The 24574-nt window shown below is 31.7% G+C and overlaps 4 protein-coding genes across 4 annotated transcripts in view; 2 read left to right on the top strand and 2 right to left on the bottom strand.

Moving 5' to 3' along the window:
• Positions 1 to 24574, top strand: part of Ninac (STKc_myosinIII_N_like and MYSc_Myo21 domain-containing protein ninaC) — a 1002000-nt gene that overhangs the window by 895305 nt on the left and 82121 nt on the right. The window lies entirely within an intron of this gene.
• On the bottom strand, positions 4036 to 6688 carry LOC141537818 (uncharacterized). Its single transcript, XM_074258997.1, has 4 exons — positions 6640 to 6688; positions 6131 to 6300; positions 4573 to 4801; positions 4036 to 4396 (listed from the first exon to the last, which is right to left on the bottom strand). The coding sequence occupies exons 1-4, from the start codon at positions 6686 to 6688 to the stop codon at positions 4239 to 4241; spliced, it is 606 nt and encodes a 201-aa protein (XP_074115098.1). The 3' UTR covers positions 4036 to 4238.
• Positions 6678 to 7988, bottom strand: LOC141537819 (uncharacterized). The gene is made up of 4 exons (XM_074258998.1): positions 7835 to 7988; positions 7481 to 7704; positions 6942 to 7037; positions 6678 to 6819 (listed from the first exon to the last, which is right to left on the bottom strand). The coding sequence occupies exons 1-4, from the start codon at positions 7986 to 7988 to the stop codon at positions 6694 to 6696; spliced, it is 600 nt and encodes a 199-aa protein (XP_074115099.1). The 3' UTR covers positions 6678 to 6693.
• LOC141537853 (uncharacterized) lies at positions 8605 to 9618 on the top strand. The gene is made up of 2 exons (XM_074259040.1): positions 8605 to 8798; positions 8938 to 9618. The coding sequence occupies exons 1-2, from the start codon at positions 8706 to 8708 to the stop codon at positions 9211 to 9213; spliced, it is 369 nt and encodes a 122-aa protein (XP_074115141.1). The 5' UTR covers positions 8605 to 8705; the 3' UTR covers positions 9214 to 9618.

The raw sequence follows: 24574 nt of genomic DNA on the forward strand, positions 1-24574 counted from the left end.
GCCACTGCTTCCACAATGTGTAACTTTATTTGAAAAGTGTTTGTTACATTAAAACCACCAGCACTTTGCGAAATTTTGTTCACTAAATCCCACAATTGTTCAAACTCATATCCATCAATAGGTCGCATACTTTGAAACGCTGCATTGCCTTGTAACCCTTCGAAACGGAAACTTAAACAAAACCGATTGTGTCCAGCTCCACCTGCTTCTATTATTTTATTATAAACTTCACGGAAAGCACTTATAGTCCACTGAACTGCATTGACGCCGTGTGGTACAGGCTGTATGCGAAATTCCATCAGATGAGAGTTTACCCGAAATCTTTCAAGCCGTTCTACTCCATTAAAAATTTGAATTAACGGCTGATCTATATTATTATTTCCTACACCTCCGTTTATTAATTGATCGTCATTATCGGAATTCTCTTGATTTTCTTCAATATTATGGTGTCGTACTCGTTCTCCTCCATGCTGAATGATTCCTACTTATGAAAAATTATGAAAAAAAAAAAAGTATTAATACATAATTAAATTATACAATCGTAAAACTTTAAATAATAATAAATATTTTCTCAACTTACCATCAAACAAATCCTCGTCAAAATCTTCCATGTCAATTTATTGGGAACGGCTTAATGCTATTCCATATTCCCGTAAAAACATTAAATCCTCATTTTCTTCAATTGAATTATTCACGTTATTTGACACTTCACTTGATGTAAGTGAATCTAAATGAACTGAATTTAGATTTACTAAATTTTCAGGTAATAACCCTAATAATTCAGCTTCGACTACCTCGTCGATTACAGGGAAATTTGAATGCTCCATTGCATATGCGCTTAGCGACAAGAATGATGAAAAAATTTATTTGGAAAAGATCTCAAATAGAAGCTCTGCCTCTCCACACTCTATCTCAAGTTTTCTACCCCCACACATAACAAAATAGGCTTACTACAGTTTCTCACGTCAACCTACAAGAACCTCCTAGGGTGTCTTCGTTATCATCACTTTCTATCATAAAAATGGAGCCTAAGTCGTTAGAATCTGTATCAAACGGGTATCGATTTACCCAAAAATGTATACTTGCACATATTAAAAAAGCAAATAAAATTCGCAAAACATTAAATGTGGACCGTGTGTATATATACGACGCAAATGGCTTCTTCAAAGATTCAGCATCATGTATACTTGATAATATTACATTTTTGCGACGAAACGATGGATTTTATTCCGTTGCAGTGTTAAATAACGAACTTCAAGAAGTTTTCAAAATCTCGGATGATTTCTTTGCTTTCATTGATAATAAAGCAGAAATTGCGTCTGATAACCTAGGACTTTATGTTTAATATATAAGTACATAATATACCAATTGTATTATTAAATGTATTACTAATTTTATTGTTCATAATAATTGTACCAACATTATTAATTTTACTACTATTTTTATAAATAAGAAGAAATATGGTAAATAAAGAAAAAAAACGAAATATTTTACTTGTTTTCATTTTAAAAATAAACCACATCTTCAAAAATAAATAGAAAATCATGCAATCCTACATCTTTTTCCCATGCCATGACTAATTTATGACCTACATCTTTAAACATAAAAAACATACACTTATCCTTACCATCTTAATTACCCCCTGCCATGACAACACTTCTGTAAACATTCGAGAAAAACATTTTCCACAAGTCAATTAACAACTGTCAATCAAAAGGCCCAGACATCCGGCACCAACACTCAGGGGAACCCAACGCTGAGGGGTGAGGAAAAGGTCTGGCGCCAGTGGCCGAGGAGTGGGGGTTTGTTGTGTCTCCCCAGTTATGCCCCATACTACTCAGAGGGCTGAAAATACGCCCGAAAACGGGCGCTCGGGTATCCCGAAGCCACGCCCTCTTAGTACCTTTTAACAAAAAATATTATTTAAACATATTAAATATTAAAATTAGATATTGAAAAAATTCAGGCACTCACAGAATAGACAAATAAATAATAATCTGCCATCAAAAATTCTTTATCGCGATTTTTCATTAATTTATGCATTAGTGAATTAACAATTTCGTATAGCTTTTTCATCCATATTGCAAGTGAGATAATTGTTAACCTATGAATCTCAAATTTTTTTTACTCCGCTGAGCTGTTTTTCAATGACCACAGAATGGATTTCTATCGGTAGAACTATATAATTGTTAATCCCCACATTGTTATTAACAATTTACGTCGGTGACAAATTAAAAAGTTAAATGAATCATGTGAAAAAAATTTTTTTTTCAGACAATTACTTTGATTCGTTTTTATATTAACAAAAGCGACTTAAAAATGATTTTTTATATTTTTTATCATTTATTGTTTAGAAAATTGTTATGAAAAAATGTATTAATTATTAGTAATTTGAAAAATTCTTTTTGGATTTATAATCTTTAATGCATTTTTAATCTTTAATGCGTTAATTAACAATTTTTTTTTACCACTTGCATTCAATATTGAGAAACCATTTTTTCTTTTAATCATAATTTATGTTATCATAATTTCTCTTCGATAGCTAAAAAAAAAATCTGATTCTTTAAAAATTTTAATTGTTTATTAAATAAACAATTTGTTATAAACAATTAAATTTTTTCGGTATATTTTTTTTCTTACTGTACACTATGAAACACAAACAACTAACTACTTTTTTTTCATAAAAAAAATTTATTTAAATTTTTTATTGAATTTTAAAAATTATTGTCTTCTATACTCCATTAGACCCACCTGATTTTTCATGTTTAAACTAATTATATCTTATTAACTAATTGCAATACGATAAAAAAAGTCAAGACTTACTTGTTCTTTATTAATCAAAGAATAAATTAAGCCCAAAATTCATGATGTTAACTAATTATTTAATTAATTTATACCTTTTTTTATAAAAAAAAGTGCTTAAAAAAAATTTTTTTTTATTTTATGTTTAATTATCTTGTAAACTAATTGCAATACGTTAAAAAATGTTAAAACTTAATCATTATTTTTTAATTAAAGAATAAATTAAGCCCAAAATTCATGATCTTAACTAATTATTTATTTAATTTATACCATTTTTTATAAAAAAATATAAAAATAATTTATTAATTGTTTTCTTCGAATTGCATTTTGCCGAATTTCGTAATTTTATTTTATTTACTTTAATTGTTTTAATTTTGTCCAAATTATTTAGTTAGAGTTAACTAATTGATTTATTACATTTTAATCTCCGAATTAAGAAATTGACAATTGATTTTATCTTAATTAATTTTAACTAAATTATTTCATTCGTCTCTGAATAACTGAGTTTATTTTATTTTTGCTAAATTAATTTATTTTACTTTTGTGTTCTTTGAAACTTGGAATTTATTTTATGTCAATTATGGGGATTATATTTCACTTTACAATGCCTTGAGATTTTTACTCTCGACCTTGTATGTCCTTTACTGAGCGTTTTAGCTCGAGACAAGATGGCGGACCCTCTCCCAAACTTATGTCGAATTTTTCTTCAAGCGATATTTACAACCCGATGAAAAAAGTTTTTGTCTAATTATATATAATTATGCATAATCATCTATACATGATTGGATCCAAAAATTGGCCAGGTCTAATTATATATAATCAGATCTGTTTATACATGATCATATATGATCAGATCTATTTATACATGATCATATCTAATTATCCATATATAATTGGATCCAAAAATTGGCCAGGTCTAACCATGTATCATTAGATATAATCATGCATGAACAGATATGTTCATGTATAAGTATATATAACTGTTTATACATAAACAAATCCGAAAATTGATCAAGTCTAATTTTACTTTATTATATATATCACCAAATTTAATTATATATGGCCAGATATATGTATCAGAGTTGGTACATCGCATGATGAGAAATAAATTATTTTTTAGTTAGCTCTTAATTTTCAGATTATTCAATAATTATTAACTTGTTTTCAACTATAGTAGTAAATATAAAATATAGTGGTTTTTATAACAGAAATCCAAAACAATATTTTTAATTTTTCTAATATAGTTTAATTTTTATTTCTCTTGAAATAGTTATTACTATATTAAACTTGAACGATATTTAACATAATAAAAGATTAATCATAGAAAATAAAAATGCTCATTATAAAGTGCAACATATAGTGAAATAGTTTAACATAAGACATAAATGATTCAAAGTTTTTTTTTTTTTAATATTTAAAAAACATTTTTCTAAATGTTATCCAGTCGGGTTTTTAATATTTTTCTTCTCGAGTTCATGACTCCGCTTTAATTCACCAACTCTTTGAGACATGGCTCTTTCAATTTCGCTTCTAGTATGAGGAACTCCCTTTCTAGTTTTCCATCCCTTATTAGTAGCCAGTTGTAAAGCAAAATCTAAAACAGATCAGAAAAAGTTGTGATTATAGTAAAAACATTTTATAAGTGTATATATAAAGTTATAAAAAGATATTTGAAATATAGAAAAAAATTATAAATTCAATAATTTATCAACATAAAAGCTGATATTAAATTTAGATCCAACAACAAAACTAAATATTTGATTTAATTACCAACTATTTCATTTCGCGCAATTTCATTGAGCGGTTTTATTTGCAATGCTGGTTTTTCTGATTTATGAGCGCGTGGAGCTTGACCAGTGTAAGTAGCGGTTAAATAACCGGAAGGTTTGAAAACACCAGTTATTAATCTCCGCGCAACATGAGTTGCTTGACTGGACAATGTTTTGGCTAAGTCATACTCAGATTTTTTACAGTAAATCTTGTCTATTAATTTTTCCATCTATATTATAAAAATTTTTATTAAATAACACTCAAAATAATGATAGTAATAATAATAATAACAATAATAATAATAATAATAATAATAATAATAATAATAATAATAATAATAATAATAACATACGAGGTTGCCAATTTCACAGCAGACGAGGACGACTTCCTGATGCAATTTGTTCATAGTCATGAAAATGCGCGGAAGGGGTCGTTCTTGTATAAGGCAGCAATCTACGCGGTAAATACCTTAGGTCTCGGAGAAATAAACGCTCTCATTGAACTCCCGAAAAAGGAGTTCAAGAGCGTCGTCAGGATAGCCGAGGAAAAAAAACTCCTCGGTGAACACATGGACAAGTCCATGCACAGCGTGTATTTCAAACACGTCCGTGACCATGGCTTGTCCACCCAGCTGACATTCTCCTTCTTGAAGTCAGCTGGCCTGATGTCCGAGACCGAAGGATTTATATTTGCCTGCCAAGATGGTGTTATCAACACTCTCGAATACCGTAGCAAGGTGCTCCAGGCACAGCTTCCGGACACGTCCTGTCGGACGTGTAAACAACATCCGGAGACGCTGATGCACCTTTTGTCGGCATGTCCTGTGCTGGCAAGAGGTGCCTACATACAGCGTCACAATGCTGCCCTGCGAATACTCTATTATCATCTCAGATATAGCTGCGGTATCGATGAGACACCAGTGCTGCCTTATCTGCCAGGAGATATTCCGCAGGTTGTTGAGAATGACAGTTCCAAAATTTATTGGAACATACCATTCGCAACAACCCGGCGGATTGACCACAACAAACCTGATATTGTGCTCTTTGACAAGGCTACTCGTGACATTTATGTCATTGAGTTTTCGGCCCCAGCCGAATACAATATCTCGGCCAAAGAAGAGCACAAACACCAGATATATCAGGATCTCCTGTTTGAAATTGGCAAACTGTACCCAGGTTACCGTGTCAAGCTCGTCGTTTTGGTTGTCGGCGTCCTTGGAGGGATGAAACAGTCTTTTGTGTCTTCACTTGCGAAGATACCGGCTTGCAGTTCAGCAGCCGTGTCTCTAGCAGTGCGGATGCAAAAGGCTGTCATTTTGGGATCCCTGCGTCTACTTAGGCAAATGAATTTGGCCTGCTGCACTCACTAACCGCCTTGTTGTGTGGAGTGGTGCAGCAGTAATGGATGGCGCTCAGGCTGGGCCCTCGGAGAGTCGGACTCCGGGGAAAACCCTCCTGAGCAATTAATAACAAATAATAATAACCAGTATAGTTACGGCAAAATAATTGTAATTTCAATCAAATTTAAAAAAATTACAAATCTTCAATTCAATGCGTACCTTTTCGTCTGCCCAATCTTTTCCATACAGATCATCGTCTTTAATGAGATCCTTCATAGCATCTGATTGAGTTTTATCAGCGTTGTTATTGTTACTGACTTTATGTGCTGCGGGTTTATCACTAGGAACAACACTCGTGAATTTGTTGTCTTTAACGCCGGTGAGATCATCTAGTTCGTATTCATCAAATAAATTTTTGCTTTTATCATCTGAATTACCTTTTTGCTCATTTCTTCGTCTGTGTATACTTCTGACTCAGTTCGAGTATCATCGCAATTCTGATTTGCTGTTTTGGATGATTTTTTAACAATCGAAGAGTTAAACTCTTTCATTGAGGTAGCTATAGAAATGATAAAGATTTTCAATTAACCTTAATATTTACCTAAATGTGATTATTTATATTTTTATAATTTGAATATGATAACTTTAAAAATACTTAAAAAAGAAAAGAAGAGTTGAAGAAAATTAAGAAATAACATTCTATAATAGAAAATGAAGACGATATTTACCATTAACCTTTTCGGCAAAGGCAAGTTTGTTTTGAATTTGTTCCAGCATCTTTTTCAATTCATCCTTCGATGGACTAGACGATTTTTTCCAGGGACTTTGTCCGTCTTATCCAAAATACTCTGTTCAATTGATGATTGAATCAAATCATCAGCCTTCTTTTTATAACTTTTTTTTAAGTCCTGGGGGAATATATTTTATCATCAAGCAAGTACTTAAAAAATCCATAGTAAAATTTTTAATGAAAAATTTTCGCGGTAAAATATTAAATGATTATTAATAATACTATAAAAGAATATATTACATCTTTATCGCTTTTACGGCTCTTTTTATGAGAATTATTTTTATTGGATGATTCAAATTCATCAAGGTCTGTCTTCTTCCGTTTTTTCAAAGAGTCCTAAAAATATCAATTTTTTTTAGAAAAATATTATCCACAATTTAGGACAAAATATTAACAATACAATTAATATAGAAAAAAACTTTCTAATTTTTATTTAAAACTATAATTAGCCTCAATGTAATTTGTAAAAAATTTTTAGATCATTCAATTTAAAGTTTTAATATTTTCTGTTAATAATTTTACTGTAAATAGTCAACTATTATTTTAAATTATTTATAAGTACAGATACTCTACTCATTAATTATTAAAATTATTTAATTTAAAATGAAGAATTTGTCAAATTACATGAAACTTAATTAAATTTTACATAATAATAACAAAATTTTTCGTTATAAAAAAATATAAAACATCAAACGTCTTAATAAATAGTATTTGATATGAGTGTTTCATACAAATCAAATAAGATCTTAAAAATTTTCCTTGAAATACAATCAAATTACCTGTGACGAATCATTGTTTAGCTTTGTTAAATTAAACAAATCAAGATTTTCGTACGACTCTGATGAGTACTTGTGATTAACCTTTCTTGGTCGTTTTTTTGGAAGAGTCCTTGTTTTAACATCATCACAATCGTCATCATCACCAGAAGACGAAGACAAAACGTCAAGCTTTCTGGACTTTTTCGTTAATTCATAGAAAGTTTTGTCAATAACACTCACATCATCTGAAAGATAATTTCATTGAAAGACAATGCTGATCAATTAAAAAGAGAATCATCGTACTAAATCAAAGATAGCAATGACACAAAAATAAATTTTATTAAGAAAATTAAAATGTATTTGAAAATTACTTACTAGATATCATGACAACTTCTCCTCGCTCTTTAATTTTATTATAAAAAAAATAGACTTCGTCACCTTCATTGGGTGGGTTAGCTTTGTCAAAGATGACATTTTTGTCATCAACTTTAGCGTGTGAATTATCATGTCCACTTTTGACAATAAACATGATGTGGTTTTGTTTTTTAATCAAAATTTTTATTATATTGAAGCAAATAATATATTTTTTTATATAACACTATTATTCACATGAAATATTTAAATTCAACGAGTGGACACACACGCTAACTTAAAACAAGTTTTGATCTGCTGTAATGACGCCAAATTAAACCTTCGAGAACCTTCGATAGCCCGCGTTGCTCTAATATGCTTATTGCCGGCGTGCCCTACCTAAGTTTGTAACATGATCCTCATACAAAATGGCTACCGTTATTCTAATTCCGCGGTCAAAAATTATATTATCGATAGATAAGCTATTATTCATAACACTGAAGTTGACAGATATAAAAAATATTATTAAAATTTTATGGCAATTAAATTGTTATAAAAAAAATTTCATATGTGAAAATTAATAAAAATTACAAGTGAAAATTTTTAGATGTATTTTTTTATTGTAATTGATTTATTATAAACATTTTTAAAATTGACAGCTCACGGCTAACTTCAGTATTATTATTATTTAGTAGTTCAGTGGCGCTAGTGTCATACGACATACGTTATTAATATATGCATATATATATATATATATATATATATATATATATATATATATATTTTATCAATATATGATTTTTAGTAGTGCGACAAATCAAACATAATCGAGCTCAATTATTCAGAAAATCACTTATCCTGGAAAATAAAATTGATTTTAAAGTTAATTTGAACAATGTCAAAGCGTGGAAATAGTGACGATAATCCGCTATCTCCGATCCATGGTAAAAAAAAATACAAGCTTTACACATCTGACTCATCTATGCAGGTAAGCACAACAGTTTTTATAAAGAAATAAATGAATTATATCTAAATAATAAATAACTGTAAATTAGTTTCTTCAAGTGCATAAACATTTCTTTACAATTAGTAATTATATAATTGTAATTGATCTATTTATATTTCAGATTCCATTGAGGACACTATGTCGCTGGCGGTCAAGAGGTTATTTCGATGAAGACATTTCGACTCCAAATAATAACTTTAATAATTCTGATGATGATGATGATAATGATAATAATGATCAGAATAGTAATTATCAATTACAAGAGATTTTGAACCGTTGTGACACTGAAAATGTTGATGGCAATGATCCTAATAATTTATTATCTGATTGTGACAGTGTTTCCAGTAAAAATACAGATGATGAAAATCCTGCTCCATTAAATATAAGTGATGAATAATCAATAAATAATGATATAAATGACAATGATGATAATTATAATGAAAATAATTTTGATGAACAAGTTGATGAGAATAGTGATGACAATGATACTATTGGTAATGCGTATGAATACGAAATGTTGCATGAAAACAGCAATGTAACGACGGATGAATGTGTTTTACAGTTATTAGATTTTTATGTGAAACATAATATTACGAAAATTGCTTTGCAGCAGTTGTTACAAATGCAACTAAAAATTTTACCTGCAGACAATCAATTGCCAAAAACAGTGTATAAGTTATTTCAATATGCCCAAAATATTGCTCCTGTATGCCGAGTTATTAAACATTATTATTGCAGAAAATGTTTATTTAATTTAAAAAGTCAGATGTTAAACAAGAAAATTACATTTAAGTGTTCTATATGTGCGACAACTAATTCAAAAGATTTTTCTTTTTTTCATGAATTCGGTATTGGTGATCAAATTAGAATTTTATTTGAAAATTACAACTTAGCTGAAAAGTTAAAAAAACCTACATTGCAAAATGTTGAAAATATATCGGATATTGTTGATGGTAGTGAGTACATCAGAGTTAACTCTCGAAATCAAAGAACTAACTTTGATTTAACTCTGATTCTTAATACTGATGGCCTAGCATTAGTAAAAAGTGCTAAAAGCCATTGTTGGCCGGTTTTATTCATCATCGCAGAACTTCCCCAAGATATTAGAGATAAATATGTGATATTTGCTGGGCTGTGGTATGATAACCTTATTAAACCACCGATGAATGTTTTTCTTATGCCAATTTGTTTAAAACTAAGAAAATATTTTTGTAAAGGTATTGATTGGACAAATCCTAAAACTAAAGAAATAGTTAATACTAAAATAGTTGCTCCATTAGTTATTGCAGATGCACCAGCTCGGGCGCAATTGCAAAACATCTTAAACTTTAATGGTCGATATGGATGCAACATTTGTGAAATTAAAACGGTTAAATGCACAAAAATTGCTGGAAAAAAAACTGTACGTTGTTATCCTTTTCGAATTGATTCTAAAATTAGAACTGGTAAAAGAATGGAAGCACAAGCTGAAAAATTACGTCAACTAGAGAATAAAGATCAAATAAGAGGTGTGAAAGGGTATTCTATTTTATCTTGTTTACCGTTAATTGACATTGGAACATGTGTCATACCAGAATACATGCATTCGGTTTTACTTGGTGTTGTTAAGCAACTCATGACTATTTGGTTTGATAAAAAGGTCCTTGGAATATTAAAAACAAAAGCGAAGATATTGATAAGTTTATGTGCAGTAATCGAGTTCCTCAATCTTTTCAAGACTACCAAGACAGTTATCTCATTTTAAATTGTATAAAGCCTCAGAAAATTATAATTTTCTGTTATTTTATTCTCTTCCTGCACTTGTTGATCACTTACCTCAGAAATATTTAGAGCATTGGCTATTGTTAGTAATATCAATTTTTAATTTAGTCAGAACGACAATAACTCAAGATTATCTTGAAGAATCAGATAACTTGCTGCAGTTATTTGTATCTCAAATCGAAAGTCTTTATGGTGATAGAGCTTTGTCATACAACTGCCATCAACTTATTCATTTACCAATTTGTGTTAAAAGATGGGGACCTTTACGATCAACTTCTGCCTTTGTATTTGAAAACTACAATGGTTTCATTGCAAAATGTGTCCACGGTAATAGGAATTTTGGCCAAGAAATTGTCAATTGTGTTCAAATTGCTCAAGGCATCCAGATGTTGAAAAATCGTTTAGCTGAACGAGGAAACGTTACTGCTAGAACTAATCAGTCAAAAATTTATGAACTTTTAGGGCATAACGTTATAAAAAAAGAGCTTGATGTTGCGGAACGCAATATATTATTATCTAATGGTTGGGAATTTGAAAATTTATCTATTTACACACGTATTAAAGTTAATAAAGTTATTTATACATCTGAAATTTATAAAATTACAAAAACAAACAGTCATACAGTCCAAATAGATACTAATGTTTTTACTGTGTATGGTTCAATTAAATTTTTTGTTCAGAATCAAAATGATATTTTTATTGTGATTCGTCGTTTCAATGTAACTCATATCAAAATGTTTCATAATTCTTCTACTAAAAAAACCGTTGAGCATGTTATACCGATTGTGGAAACTAATAATTTGATGTTGTTGAATTTAAACGATATTAACTCAATGTTTCAACTTGTGCGAGTTAGTCATTATATTTGTAAACAACCTAATGATTTTAAAATGGTTTGGTAATGATAATGAATGTTTAAAATAAATTCAACATTTTATCTTTGATGTAAAATGGTTTATAAATTATATATGCTGCACTATTATGTCCAACGTTTCATAAAATAAACTTTTTTTTTTTATTTCTACCACAGTATAATTATTTAAAACCACCAAAACAATAATTTAAAATTTTGAATTTGTAGAATAAAAAATGCAGTTTTTATTTTTTTATTGTTCACATAAAAATGTTTATGGTTTTGTTCCTTCTATCAAAAGGTTTATAAATTTATATAGTTATTGTAAGTTTACAAAATATTTTGAATATGACACTGTAATACCATATATATATTTTAAACTTAGTAATTTGATTTATCAAAAGTTGTCTTAGATTAAAAAAAATTCATCTTATTTATAGAGAGCGTATAAAATAAATTTTTTAGAAATGCAATATAGAAATTGATTTTATGATATATTTAATCTCATTATAACATCACATTTATATAAACAATAAAGTAAATAATGATTTCATTTGTAGACAGTAAAAGAGCAAACCAAGACATCTCATAGAAAATGTAACAAATTTTTTATTTCAGAATTATATGAGCTTAATGTTAAACATTATAATGCACTTTATGTGATTTCTAAAAGAGATGTTTTTTTTTAATTTTCAAATTTATGGTCTTATGGCAAAAATATTGGTCGTTTAAAAAGTCTTTTAATTAAAAGTTGTTCAAGATTTAATTTTATAAAAAAATGTCTCATAATTATTTCTCAGGACCATTAAGGAAACCGTAATTTTAAAATTAAGATTTTCATAATTAGCTAAAATTTAAACCATCAATTGTAAATCTCAATTTTAGAATTACGGCGAAAAATATTATTGAGCATTTCAAAAATCATAAGTGCCATTTTTGCATAAAATGAAATCACCAGAAACTTGTGTTTTAAAAAATTTTTCTATAAGACCAATATTTCCACCGGAATATTCAACATTTAAACCTCTTTCAATCGAAATTCAAGGAAAAATCTTGATCCTAATAAACACATACGATGAACTTATATATGTTTATAGCAACCAGGTCTAATCAAACCTAATTATATATGAACCCATACATAATCAGATCATAAATGGACGTATATATATGATTATGATTAAATTTTTTATTTCAGAATTATTTAAACGTAATGGTAAATATCACATTCTACTTATTGTGATTAGCAAAAAAAATTTTTTTTTCAAAGAAAAAATTTTCATAAACATCTGACCATGCAAACCTGATCAGATCTAATTATATATAGACTCATATCTAATTAGATCTGACCATATATAGACTTATATATGATTATATATGGAGTTGTAACAGCCAGGTATGATCATATCTAAATATACATAGACTAATATATAATCAGGTCTGATCATATATAGGCTTATATATGGAGTTATAACAGCCGGGTATGATCAGATCTAATTATATATAGACTCATATATAATCAGGTCTGATCATATATAGACTTATACATGCTTATATATGGGGTTATAATACCCAGGTATGATCAGATCTAATTATGTATAGGCTTATATATAATTATATATGATCTCATGTATAATCATGTATAGTTATATATAATTTCATATATAATTATATATAATTATATATGATTATATATATGATCATTTATAATCATATATGATTAGACAAAATCTTTTTTCATCGGGAACTGATTTATTTTTTACTTTTATCTAAATGATTTTAAAAATTAATTTTAAAATTATTTTCTGATTCAAATTTTACTTTTGTTTTATTTTAAACAGTCAAAATTCGTTCCAAATTCTTCATGTTGATTTTAACTAAATTTTACTTCCGATGATTTTACTAAAATATTTTACTGAAATTATTTCCATGATTTTAATTGACACAAAATTAACTGATTTTACTCAAACTCAATTACCAGAGATCAAATTTTCACGTGACACAAAAATCATGAATTAACAAACTGAAATGATTCGTAGTAAAATTAGTCCAGACTCTGCCTACGTGTTTAATTAATAACCCGAAATAATTCCTGGTATTATTAATTAAATATTTAGTTATTTTATTTGTGACTTGTTCTTAAATTTATTCTTAATTTTATTCGAACTTTTATTCTGATTAGTTTCCCAAATTTGGTTGTTAAACATTTTGTTAATTATTCTTGATATTTAGTTAAATTAATTCTTCAACTTGGTTAAATTAATTACTTCAATTTTAGTACAACTAACGAGTACTTAAATATTAATTAAACCAATTACTTAAATTTTGGTAAGATTAATTAATTAAATTTTTATTGAAACTACTGATTGTGACCGAACGTGAAATGGCGATAAACTTCAGCCGACTTGAGGTCTGGCTGATGCCGCTTCACCGAGAATCTATTTAGACGTATTTATGGTACCTGGAGTTTCCTTGGGTTTTTCTTTTCTCAAAATCGCCCGACGCTTTTACTCCCAGATTTCTCGTCTTTCCTTGATGTTCTCCTCGATGAGGTCTTATTGGCGGCACGGTCCTGAATCGCCACTTCGTAATTTAATTCTCAGGTAATATTTTATTCTGGAATACGGAATTGGTATTAGAATATTTCTTAGATTGATTAAACTTAAGCGAGCTGGCATTGGGCCTAGCACGCATTAAATTTAACTAAGATTCATCGCATCTTTCCACAAGAAACAATAGAATAAAAATAATTACCTTAGTGAGATGTTTGCGATGTCGATTCTTCGATCGTTCGAACACAATAAGACTTACCAAAATTTGTTGGTTCGTTTCTTCTTGGCTCTGTCTTCCCCACTCTCTCTCTCTCTCTCTTTCGGCGCCGGCGCTACCCTCTCGGGGACTTACTCACTAGCTTAAGACTATTGGCGCGATTACTTCGGAGCACAGCGCCCTGGGGAATTGGTCGATAATTCTAGCTCGGATCGAAGACCTTCTCCGGATAAGGAAGGTCCCGTGTACTCCAAAACATTTACTTTAATTTAAGATGATTCTCAGAACGCATACCAAGCGATGTCAGTTCCTTCGCTGGTGGTTATACTAACAGCGGACTAACGGAAATCGCTTGTGATAAGGCGTCAGCAGAGAGTTGCCGTGGCAGCGGATAACCAAAACATCTTGCGTCAGCATGGGACCCGGGCCTCGTCGACTCTCTCAGGAGTAATCTGAGCTACCAACATGGCTGACAATAAAATTTATAAACATTTATTCTGGCCAGGAGTAAGTCAGTAGATCCAGAGACTCTCCAGTGCAGAGAGCTCCATCCTCAGACTTGAACTTATCCAGATCCAATTCTCTAATAAACCAATTATACCAAATATATAGTCCAAATATACTTATCATGGAGCGCTTTATAGCAGTTCCAACCCATATAAGAGAAACCTTCCGGCTAAAGCGCAAGCCAGCGTTTCGCCAACCTAACTCTCCTGCTGGGCGAGCGCTTAATCACCGTATCCCCAGGTCCCAAATCTTCGGCAAGAGCGCTAGCCAGCGTTCGGCCAGCACCAAATTTCTGTACGTAAATGCCTCACGGAATACGGTCACGCCGATCGGGTCGCTCGGTACAAGAATCTCGTCGGCGCTTGGCCCAGCCATTTTATTTATCGTTGCCGACAATCGGCGCCGAAATTCCAGTCGCACCGCGAACGGAGGTAGTACGGAACGTGAGACCAGTAGTGCGAATAACGAACGACGAGATGTTAATTGAACCTCGAATAAGGGTAGTTCGAACCGCCGAAGAAGACTCGCCTAAATCACCCACGAGCCGAGGTCCACCGGGACAGTCCATCTTCGTCAGCAACAACTGTCCTGCCTATTGGACAGACATCACCAGGGCTTGGAAGCTGGTCCCAACTGAGGTTCCAGAGGTTCACCCTCCAGGGGGCGTTATTCCCATCAACGACCCCAGGTACGGGTATTATTTGGAGGAGTTTTTCCAAAGGACGGGTCACGATATCTTTCCGTCTTTTGAGGCTAAGTGGCTAGAGACCCAGGAGGTTATCTGGGCAGACTTATGGGGCCCATAATGGTAAGTCAATAATAAAAGCATAATAAGATAGTAAGTTCATCTGTGACGACACACCGGGAGTCGATCGACTACCCACGGTGTCAAAACCTGGTATTTAATTATTAAAAAATCTCAATGAATTTATGTACTTAAATTTGGGAACGTAACGGTGGTGCTGTGAGCAGGATCACAGATTAGCTTACAATCTTCTAAAAGAAAACTGTGGAAGTGTTACCTAAACGTGGTGATAAAATATAAAGGCAAATAGTGAGGTGCTTATCGTTAAAATCGTGTTACAATTTGGATTTCCTGGGGTAAGCGAAAGAAAAATTTTTCGACGCATGACATAAAAATAATTATTTTCGAGAAGAAAATTTTCTTCATGCATGGCATAAAAATAACTATTTTCGAGATTTTCCGATAAATTGATTTACGTCACGATTAAAAATTATTTAATTTGCCTGTAAAGTCCATAAAACCTGCCAATTACTTTTAATACCAACGAAAATGATTGAATTTTAAACAAATTCGGAACAATAAAATGGTTGCTACGGAATTTATTACGAAGCGATTTGCGATAAAAATTGGAAATGCATAGAATAGAAATTAACGCAGTAATGAAAATTATTACTGTGTAAATTATCATTGTTGCTACGGAATTATGAATAATTTAATAAAATGGAAAATAGAAATTTGATTTAATCGCCGATCGAAATTCCTTTCGGTATGATAAAAGTTGCTACGGAAAAAAATTTTGACAAAACTCAAGTTTAATAAATTTAATAGTGGGGCGGCAGCATTGTGAGAACGATAGTCAATTAATTAGTTCCGTCGGATGAACGAAAAGGCATCATCAGACGCGGTAAACCCCGGCTTCTATTGCAAGTCGGGATTTTATTTCTTGACTATACACAGAAAGAATCTCCAATACCAAGTGCCAAATATTTGGCTGAATTAGCCGAAATTGAAATATATATATATATATATATATATATATATATATATATATATATATATATATATATATATATATATATATATATATATATTATGATGGGTTTTCCTTCACGGCACTGGCGTCGACAGCACCGGGGAGTTCCACCTAAATGTTGGCTTACCTGGTTCGTAGCTTGTTGGGCGCCAGGAACTTTACGTTCCGCGGTTCGAAAGTTAGCACTTGGTCGTCGTTGGGCGGCAGGTCCACGTCGAAGAGATCCTAAATTGGATAGTGCGGGTCTAGGAATCGATTCGGAATAATTACCACCAGAGAAAAGAAAATGTTAACGCACAGGGACTGCTTACAAATCGATTTATTAACTCACAAAGTACTAGATTGAACCAGTACACAGGTTCGGCAATTCGCAATAACAAAAAAAAACCAATCGGAATATGATCAAAAATACAAAATACTGAGTTCTTCTTTATTCGCTTAACAAACAAAGTTTTGTATTACGAAAAATAATTGTCTTCGCTTTATTATCTTCACAACAATTTATAAATCGATCCAAACAAAAGTCTGTCCCTTTGGTCCGTTCTCAACAACAAAATCTTTAATTCAACAAAAAAAATGACAAAAAAAAAATAATTGTTTCGCTGCTCGTCTCGTAACAACAAATTTCGAATTTCTCGATACAAAAAAATTTTTACTGGTCGTCATTCGTCTTAACAAATCAGGAATAGAAAAATTTACCACAAAAAGAAAAGTTATAGTTTTCGTTTTTTGTTTCGCGTTTCTTCTCCTACAACAAAATTTCGAATTTATCAAAAAAACTAATAATTATCGTCGCTTTGCGTCGTATCAACAAATTTTTTAATTTCTCAACCAAAAATATAATTGTCTTAGCCTTTTTTTCGTAATCAACAACCTTTTTAAATTTTTGAAAAAAATTAACAACAAAAAAAATTAGTATTGGTTCGTATTTTCTTCCTAACAGACAATTTCGAATTTATCAATAGCATCGATTTGTCATATTTTGGTTATCGATGGCACAATCGATCGATCAGTTATCATCTGCGGCGGGTAAGTGAACCGTCGGTAACTGTTGTTACCCGTCGTGCAATACGCGGGACAAAGCTCGAGGTATAGTTTCTAATTGCGCTCTTAGATGGCCCCTAAGTCGAACCAAATTGGTGCGGCAGACAATATCAAACTTTTACCAAATAAATTGACAACTGTACACAATATCTTTCTACTACGTAATAACAAAAAATATTGGCACCGAATACCTGGCTGACGTCACCTCGAAGCCGGAATTCGACAACGCAATCGCTGAATTTCAATTTTACTTTCTGACTTAATTACCAAATGCGTAATAATTTGATCTTTCGATAAATCAATTCAATAATTAATTATAGATTACAATTCGGACACTCAAAATAACAATTACTCAACAAAATAATTAAATTCACCACGTAAGCGGCTGAATTTTCGTAATAACAATTAACAATCGGTTTTCACTTTTTCGTAGCGTAACAATAATTTTATCAGCGGTTCAACAGTGGCTTTTCGGTGTCCGGCTCAGAATTCCCCGCTTTTCCGTTTTCCAGCAACATGTGGTGTTTTCGCTAGCGCAGCTACAAAGCTGCGCGTCCAATCAGCCGTTGTTGGATAAATTTCCATAGTCGATGGTTGGTCGATTCCCAATTTAGTACTCCATTCGGCGTTCAGGTGGAGCCCTGATGTGCTCTCTTTGCTTCCTCGTACTGTTATTCGTCAATTCCGATTCCATATTTCCCTCGTTGATCGTTGTCCCTCCCAGATGTCTCCCTGGTCGTTGATGGAAACTGAACCGGGTTCGCCCGGTCGCTTTTGTCATTCGCTCTCTCTCTCACACACATTCTTAGTTTCAAGTAAATTTTTCTTTCGGACGCATCCATCCATACTCAATTTGATTTATTTGGCGCGGTTCGGCTTATTTTATTTACCTCGAGCTTCGCATTCTAACCGGAAACCACTTGGGGCGACACAGGCGCGTCGAATTTCCGCATTCCATCAGCTTGGCCAATATTCTAGACTAATTAATGCTTAAAAAAAAATAATCTCTATAATGAAATTTAGTGGGAAAAATTTTCCATGTCACAATATATATATATATATATATATATATATATATATATATATATATATATATATATATATATATATATATATATATATATATATATATATATATATATATATATATATATATATATTAGGTGGTCCTTATGTTGGGTTTCTTGAAATTTTTTTCACGATAGTTCAAAATCGGTTCAAAATCTATAAAAAAAAAATCATGCCAAGTTATAGCTCTTAATTTTAATATTAACCCGCGCCCCCCGACGGTCAAAGTTTTAAAGGAAAATAACATGGGAAAAGTTATATTTTTACTTTGGAATTTTTACGTCATAAACTAACCAACAAATCACATCAAAAATATTTTTTCTAATGCAAAATTTAACGGTCTACATAAAAGGTCTCTTATCATTTTTTGATAATTCTAACGGTTTTGAAGTTATTCGAGGTCTAAATTGAAACTATAATCTTTTTCATAGTTTTTTCTGGTAATTTAATAATTCAACAATCATAGACGGGTTATTATTCATATTAGATTACTTTTTTTACTTATGCATATAATTTTGAACTATAATTTACGTGAAACGTATTAATCAATTAAAGAAGTGTATTATTAATATTTTAATGAATCGAAAATGTACAAATATTACCATTTTTATTTTTAATTACAGATACTTTCATGAAGTTTTTACATTAGTTTTTTTAAGTGCCTCAGGAAACATTTGACGATGATCTTTAACCAATTGTAACATGTATTGCATTTGTTTTTCATCCTTAGTATAACGATTACAAAAATCTTGCACTAGTTTAACTCCTCTTTCAGCACAGTCATTCACAACCGATAGTTTTTTAGCGAATCGTAATGCAGTTTTATAGTGTTCATTATGAGCCCATTCAGAAGGATGAATCTTTAAAAATTCTGTTTGTAACTCGAATCTATTGAAAAAATTGATCGATTCTGCAGTTACGAAAAAGTCAATATCATTATATAATAATTCAGTTATGCTCTTAGTTTGAAAGCGTTTAACACTACATTTTTCACTAGTATAATCCAAGTCTTCTTCCGGAATATCATCAATCACAATTGTTTCTTCTTCTTTACGCAGCTTAGCGACCATTTTTAATTTTGTTTCTTGTGAAACTTCCTCATTAAAAATAGCCATGATTGCTAATTCTGGTGATAAATACCACAAGTGATTCATAAATCTACTAATTGCCACAGTAGCAAGATTACTGTTGATTGCCTTAAAGTTGTTGCGTTCTTTTATAAACTGTAGATCATGGTACGGAGCTTTGACACTATTTGACGACGAAAACCAAGCTTTAACATAAACCATTGTCACAAAAACACATATTTGCCGTAGTTTATTATCTTCACCTTTTTTCAATGACAATTGCTCCCGAAGCATGTACATTTTCATTATATAAATAGCTTTCGCCATCCATCGTGCATGGTGATAAGCTCCTGGCTTACGAAAACTAAATTTTTCGGGGATGACACCGATAAAAACTAAAGTATGCTCTAATAACTCTTTGTAATCATCACGAGGCAGTTGTGATGCAAGAGTTTCAGTCGCAAAAGTTCTAATAGATTCAATTTTTTCATTTGTCAAGATATTTATCATTTTTCGGATCATCTAAACCTGTTTTGTAACTGAGTTTATTTAAATCTCCCCATTGCTTTTGGAATCGGATAAAAAGTGGAACATTAGGACCAACAGTATTTGGAAAAACAGCTTCGAAGACATATCTTAGGACTATTTCAAATATATGATGCCTACATGGAAGATACAACAAATCTCTTTCTAACAATTTTTCCAGTAATGCAGCAGCACCATTACGAAGGCCTAAATTTGAAGGAGTAGTGTCACAGCATATTGCTTTTACAGATATGTTGAATCCCCAGTCACATAATGTCTTATGAACTACAGAAGCTTGTGCCATTCCAGTTCCATGTTCACTCGTTGGTACACCTAACATAATTTCTTTACTTTCTGAAGTAATTATTACAGGCAATCGATGAACAGTTTCTGTATTTAACAAATTAGGTAATAATTTTCCATCCCAATGTACAACAATAGATGATAACTTTAAGACTTGGAAATGTTTTTTTATTTCTATTGATTTTGACTCTCGCATAGTAAGCCGACATCGGCGAATAGATGATCGATTGACAATAATGGAATTATTATCCACTTCTAATCATTTTAAATCGATAAGCGACTGACAAATAGCTGTAGTTATAAATATAGCATCTCTGTCGCTTACTTTACAACGGTCAAAAGTAGCTACAACTCTTTCGTTCAGAATATTGTGAGTTCCTCATATATTTCTTGATTTAAATTGGCCGGCAGTAGTTGGAATGTATACTTCTCCACTAGAGACTGATTGAACACTTCCTTGGCTTGATAAGAGTTCAACGTTTTTGTCTACAAAAAAGGATAATGATAAGACAAAAAATATCTTCACTATAAAATAATAAAATATCAATGAGTAAGTTGATTATTATAATTTACCAAATAATGATTTTTCTTTTTCACTTTCCAATTTTCGTTTTTCGAAATCCAATTGTTTCTCTAATTTTTTAACACCAATTTCATCGTCATCGTATTTCGTCTTAATATTTCCAATAAACCCAATTCGTTCATCTGATCTCTGATTATTCAAGAATTCTTTGGAATTTTCATCAACCATTTCAAATACATTTGACGGTGCGATGTCAAATAATTTTTTTAATCAGCAGGAAAATTCATTTTGTTTTTTCACAGCAACTTCACTCCGATTTCGATGTTTAAGAAGTATGCGCCACTCATCATACAGTTTTTTCAACTTATCTCGACATCTTTGCATATCTTGAACGGGAATTCGAGCTTTCTTCCAAAACACAATAATTTCATCAATCACTGCAGCAACACTATCTGTGATAGTATTATTTGAAATACGTGTATAAAAAAATAACACTTTCAAAGCTTGCAATTTCGATGGTAATTTGTTACCTACGATTTGAACATCAACATCACCAATCAAAAAAATGTTTTGACGTAAACGTGATAACTCCATATTTAACTGATTACTTAAATATCGGATAAATGAACTCAAAAATTTATTTATATATCAAAAAGGCATCAGTACTAGTAATTGAACGATTTTGATCAAGCTGAGAAATAAATGTAGGTTATGAGTAATCTGAGAATTAATTTTAGTGTTAGAGATTGAAGTAAAATCTAATAGATGGCGGCATGATCGGTTTCTAAAATGTTTTTAACCAGAAATCAAAATTTGAAATTGGAGTTTGTTGATATTTGTACCAATAACAATAAAAATCGAGACAATAGGTCCCGAATTTCTTTTGTATCCAAAAAAAGTTAAAAATCTTTAAAATGTTCGACAGTTCAGGCTAAAAAAATGAATTGGTGTTACTATTATTCCAAAGTTACAGTTACTTTGAAAATTTTCTAAACAAAAAAATCCAATGAGATTATAATGAATAACCGGTTCATGATTTATGAACTATTAAATGACCAAAAAAACAGAAAAAACTATGAAAAAGATTATAGTTTCAATTTAGACCTCGAATAACGTCAAAACCCTTAGAATTATCAAAAAATGATAAGAGACCTTTTTTGTAGACCGTTAAATTTTGCATTAGAAAATATATTTTTTGATGTGATTTGTTGGTTAGTTTATGACGTTAAAAATTCCAAAGTAAAAATATAACTTTTCCCATGTTATTTTCCTTTAAAACTTTGACCGTCGGGGGGCGCGGGTTAATATTAAAATTAAGAGCTATAACTTGGCATGATTTTATTTTTATAGATTTTGAACCGATTTTGAACTATCGTGAAAAAAAATTTCAAAAACCCAACATAAGGACCACTAAAATATATATATATATATATATATATATATATATATATATATATATATATATATATATATATATATATATATATATATATATATATATATATATATATATATATATATAAGAAATAATTTTCTAAATTTACCAATAACATCCGTCGGAAGGTTACGAGCGGAGGCAATATAATAGTTTTTCAAATTTTTGACAACAATGGCTCCATCGAAAGCACTGATAGAGGCGGAACTCCACGAGTTAAGCGAGCGCTTAACTATTCAATGTCGAGCACACGATCAAAGAGAAGCAGATATGGAGGCACGCGAATTATTAGTCAAATCGCGACTCAACGACCTATCTATTAGAGAACATCGGGTTGCCGATACAGAAACTGAACTACGCGATTTCGAAGCTGCCTGTTCTAAGGCAGAAATCTCCCTAGGAGAACGGGAGTTGGCCATTAAGAAACGCGAACTCGCGAATGAAAACACTGATGGAACTGATAAATTACGTAAATGGGAAGATGAGCTAGAACTTCGGGAGTTACAATTGACTCAAAATCGGAGTGAGGCGGCTGAACTTATTCAGCAAGCCCGAGATATTCAAATCGAACGATTAAACAAACGCGAACGTACCCTCGATGAACGCTAAAGCAAATTAGAAGAACGGGAACAGGACTTAATAAAAATTCAAGAAAAACTTGGGAGCTGGGAAAAAAAAATCGAAGCTCAGGATAAAGAACTTCAAACTACGGCGGAATCGCTTAGAAAATGGGTCCAGCAGCTCAAAGAGCAAAAACTAATAAAACCGGAACCGCCTTCTGCAATCGAGATGCTAAAAAAAGAAGTCGCGAAACTCAATATCGACGGCCCCGAGATAAAACCGAAACTCACCCCGAAAGAAACTTCTGGAAACGCGAATATTACGATTAAAAACACCCTGTCTTATGTTCCGACCTTTGACGGTTCAAGCTCGACAGTATCAGATTTCATAAGATCATGTAAACGCGCTTGTTCATTGCTTCCGGGAAACGCAGAGTCAATGTTTTTAACTGAAGTGCGCCAGAAATTCGAAGGCAAAGCCCGAACAGCAGTTGAAAATATGGACTACTCTAATTTGATAGAATTCGATTATTTAATCCGCACGAAAATCTAGAGCAAAGTTACGCGTCCGCTATTGAGGCATTCAATGAAGCCGAATTAAACAAAAAGCGGTTCAAAGCTCAGACAGCATCGGGTACTCAACGTGTTGCAACGGTTGCGCACGTTCAAGATAATACTAAGGGCAATACCAATGGCGAAAAACCAAAAAACGGTAGAGGCTCGAAAAATATTAAGCGGAATACTAGATGCAAGTTTTGCGGCGCGTACCGTCACACTGAAGAGGAATGCTAGAAAAAACGTATTCCAGGCTTCGTGGGTCTTAACGCTAATAAAAAAGGAAACAATCAGAAAAAGGCTAATAAGCCAATTAATAGCGGAAATAAGAAAAGAAGCGGATTTTTAAAATCGGAAGATAAAGGAGAGGGAAAATCTGGGGGGGGGGGCATGCCCTTGCTATGGATAAACAAACCACGCTCTAGATAGCTGCATTAAATTCTCCGCTCTCATACAAACTCGTTTCGGATAGTCGGAAAACTCGACTCTCCCGGGGAGAAACGACGGGTCCCACGGGAGTCCGGAAAATTCGAAAAACCCGCCGAAAAATGCGACAGGCCAATCAACGTTGCAACAGCAATAGTTAATTTACGAAAAGCAAATGTACCAGCTATATTAGCAAAAAGTACGGACATCGCAAACTCAACAACTATTATGCTCGATACGGGTTCAGAAGTTAATATAATAAAAATCGGTGTGCTTTGTAAACCGCAAACTATCGATAGAAACCCTAAATTAGCACTTTTAGGGATCAATTATGACCTAGTATACACATTAGGGAAAACCTACGTAGAATTATTCGGATATGACATTGAATTTAACGTCGTGGAAAATAATTTTCCCACGGTACACCCTGCTTTATTAGGTGCGAAATTCTTTAACGAATATGGTACTAGAATTTTTTTGATTGTAAATTATTCGCGTTTTATGACGTCCAGGTACCATTTTTCGAAACGGAAGTCGAGAAACTGCCTCCAGAATCCGTTTCTACTATAATTATAAAAACTACTTCT

This window comes from Cotesia typhae, unplaced genomic scaffold (assembly GCF_013202065.1).
Source record: "Cotesia typhae breed Kobodo isofemale line unplaced genomic scaffold, CoteBio_Ctyphae contig_17, whole genome shotgun sequence".
Lineage (NCBI taxonomy): Eukaryota > Metazoa > Arthropoda > Insecta > Hymenoptera > Braconidae > Cotesia > Cotesia typhae.

Excerpts from the sequence above, each read along its gene's own strand:
- LOC141537818 (XM_074258997.1), bottom strand. The coding sequence starts at position 6,688 with ATGCTGGAACAAATTCAAAACAAACTTGCCTTTGCCGAAAAGGTTAAT. Across the intron at positions 6,301-6,639 it reads CTTTGCCGAAAAGGTTAATG|ATGATCTCACCGGCGTTAAA; the intron begins GTAAATATCGTC and ends AATACGAACTAG. Across the intron at positions 4,802-6,130 it reads AAGATTGGGCAGACGAAAAG|ATGGAAAAATTAATAGACAA; the intron begins GTACGCATTGAA and ends TTTATAATATAG.
- LOC141537819 (XM_074258998.1), bottom strand. The coding sequence starts at position 7,988 with ATGTTTATTGTCAAAAGTGGACATGATAATTCACACGCTAAAGTTGAT. Across the intron at positions 7,705-7,834 it reads AGAAGTTGTCATGATATCTA|ATGATGTGAGTGTTATTGAC; the intron begins GTAAGTAATTTT and ends ATTATCTTTCAG. Across the intron at positions 6,820-6,941 it reads GCCGTAAAAGCGATAAAGAT|GACTTAAAAAAAAGTTATAA; the intron begins GTAATATATTCT and ends ATATTCCCCCAG.
- LOC141537853 (XM_074259040.1), top strand. The coding sequence starts at position 8,706 with ATGTCAAAGCGTGGAAATAGTGACGATAATCCGCTATCTCCGATCCAT. Across the intron at positions 8,799-8,937 it reads CATCTGACTCATCTATGCAG|ATTCCATTGAGGACACTATG; the intron begins GTAAGCACAACA and ends TTTATATTTCAG.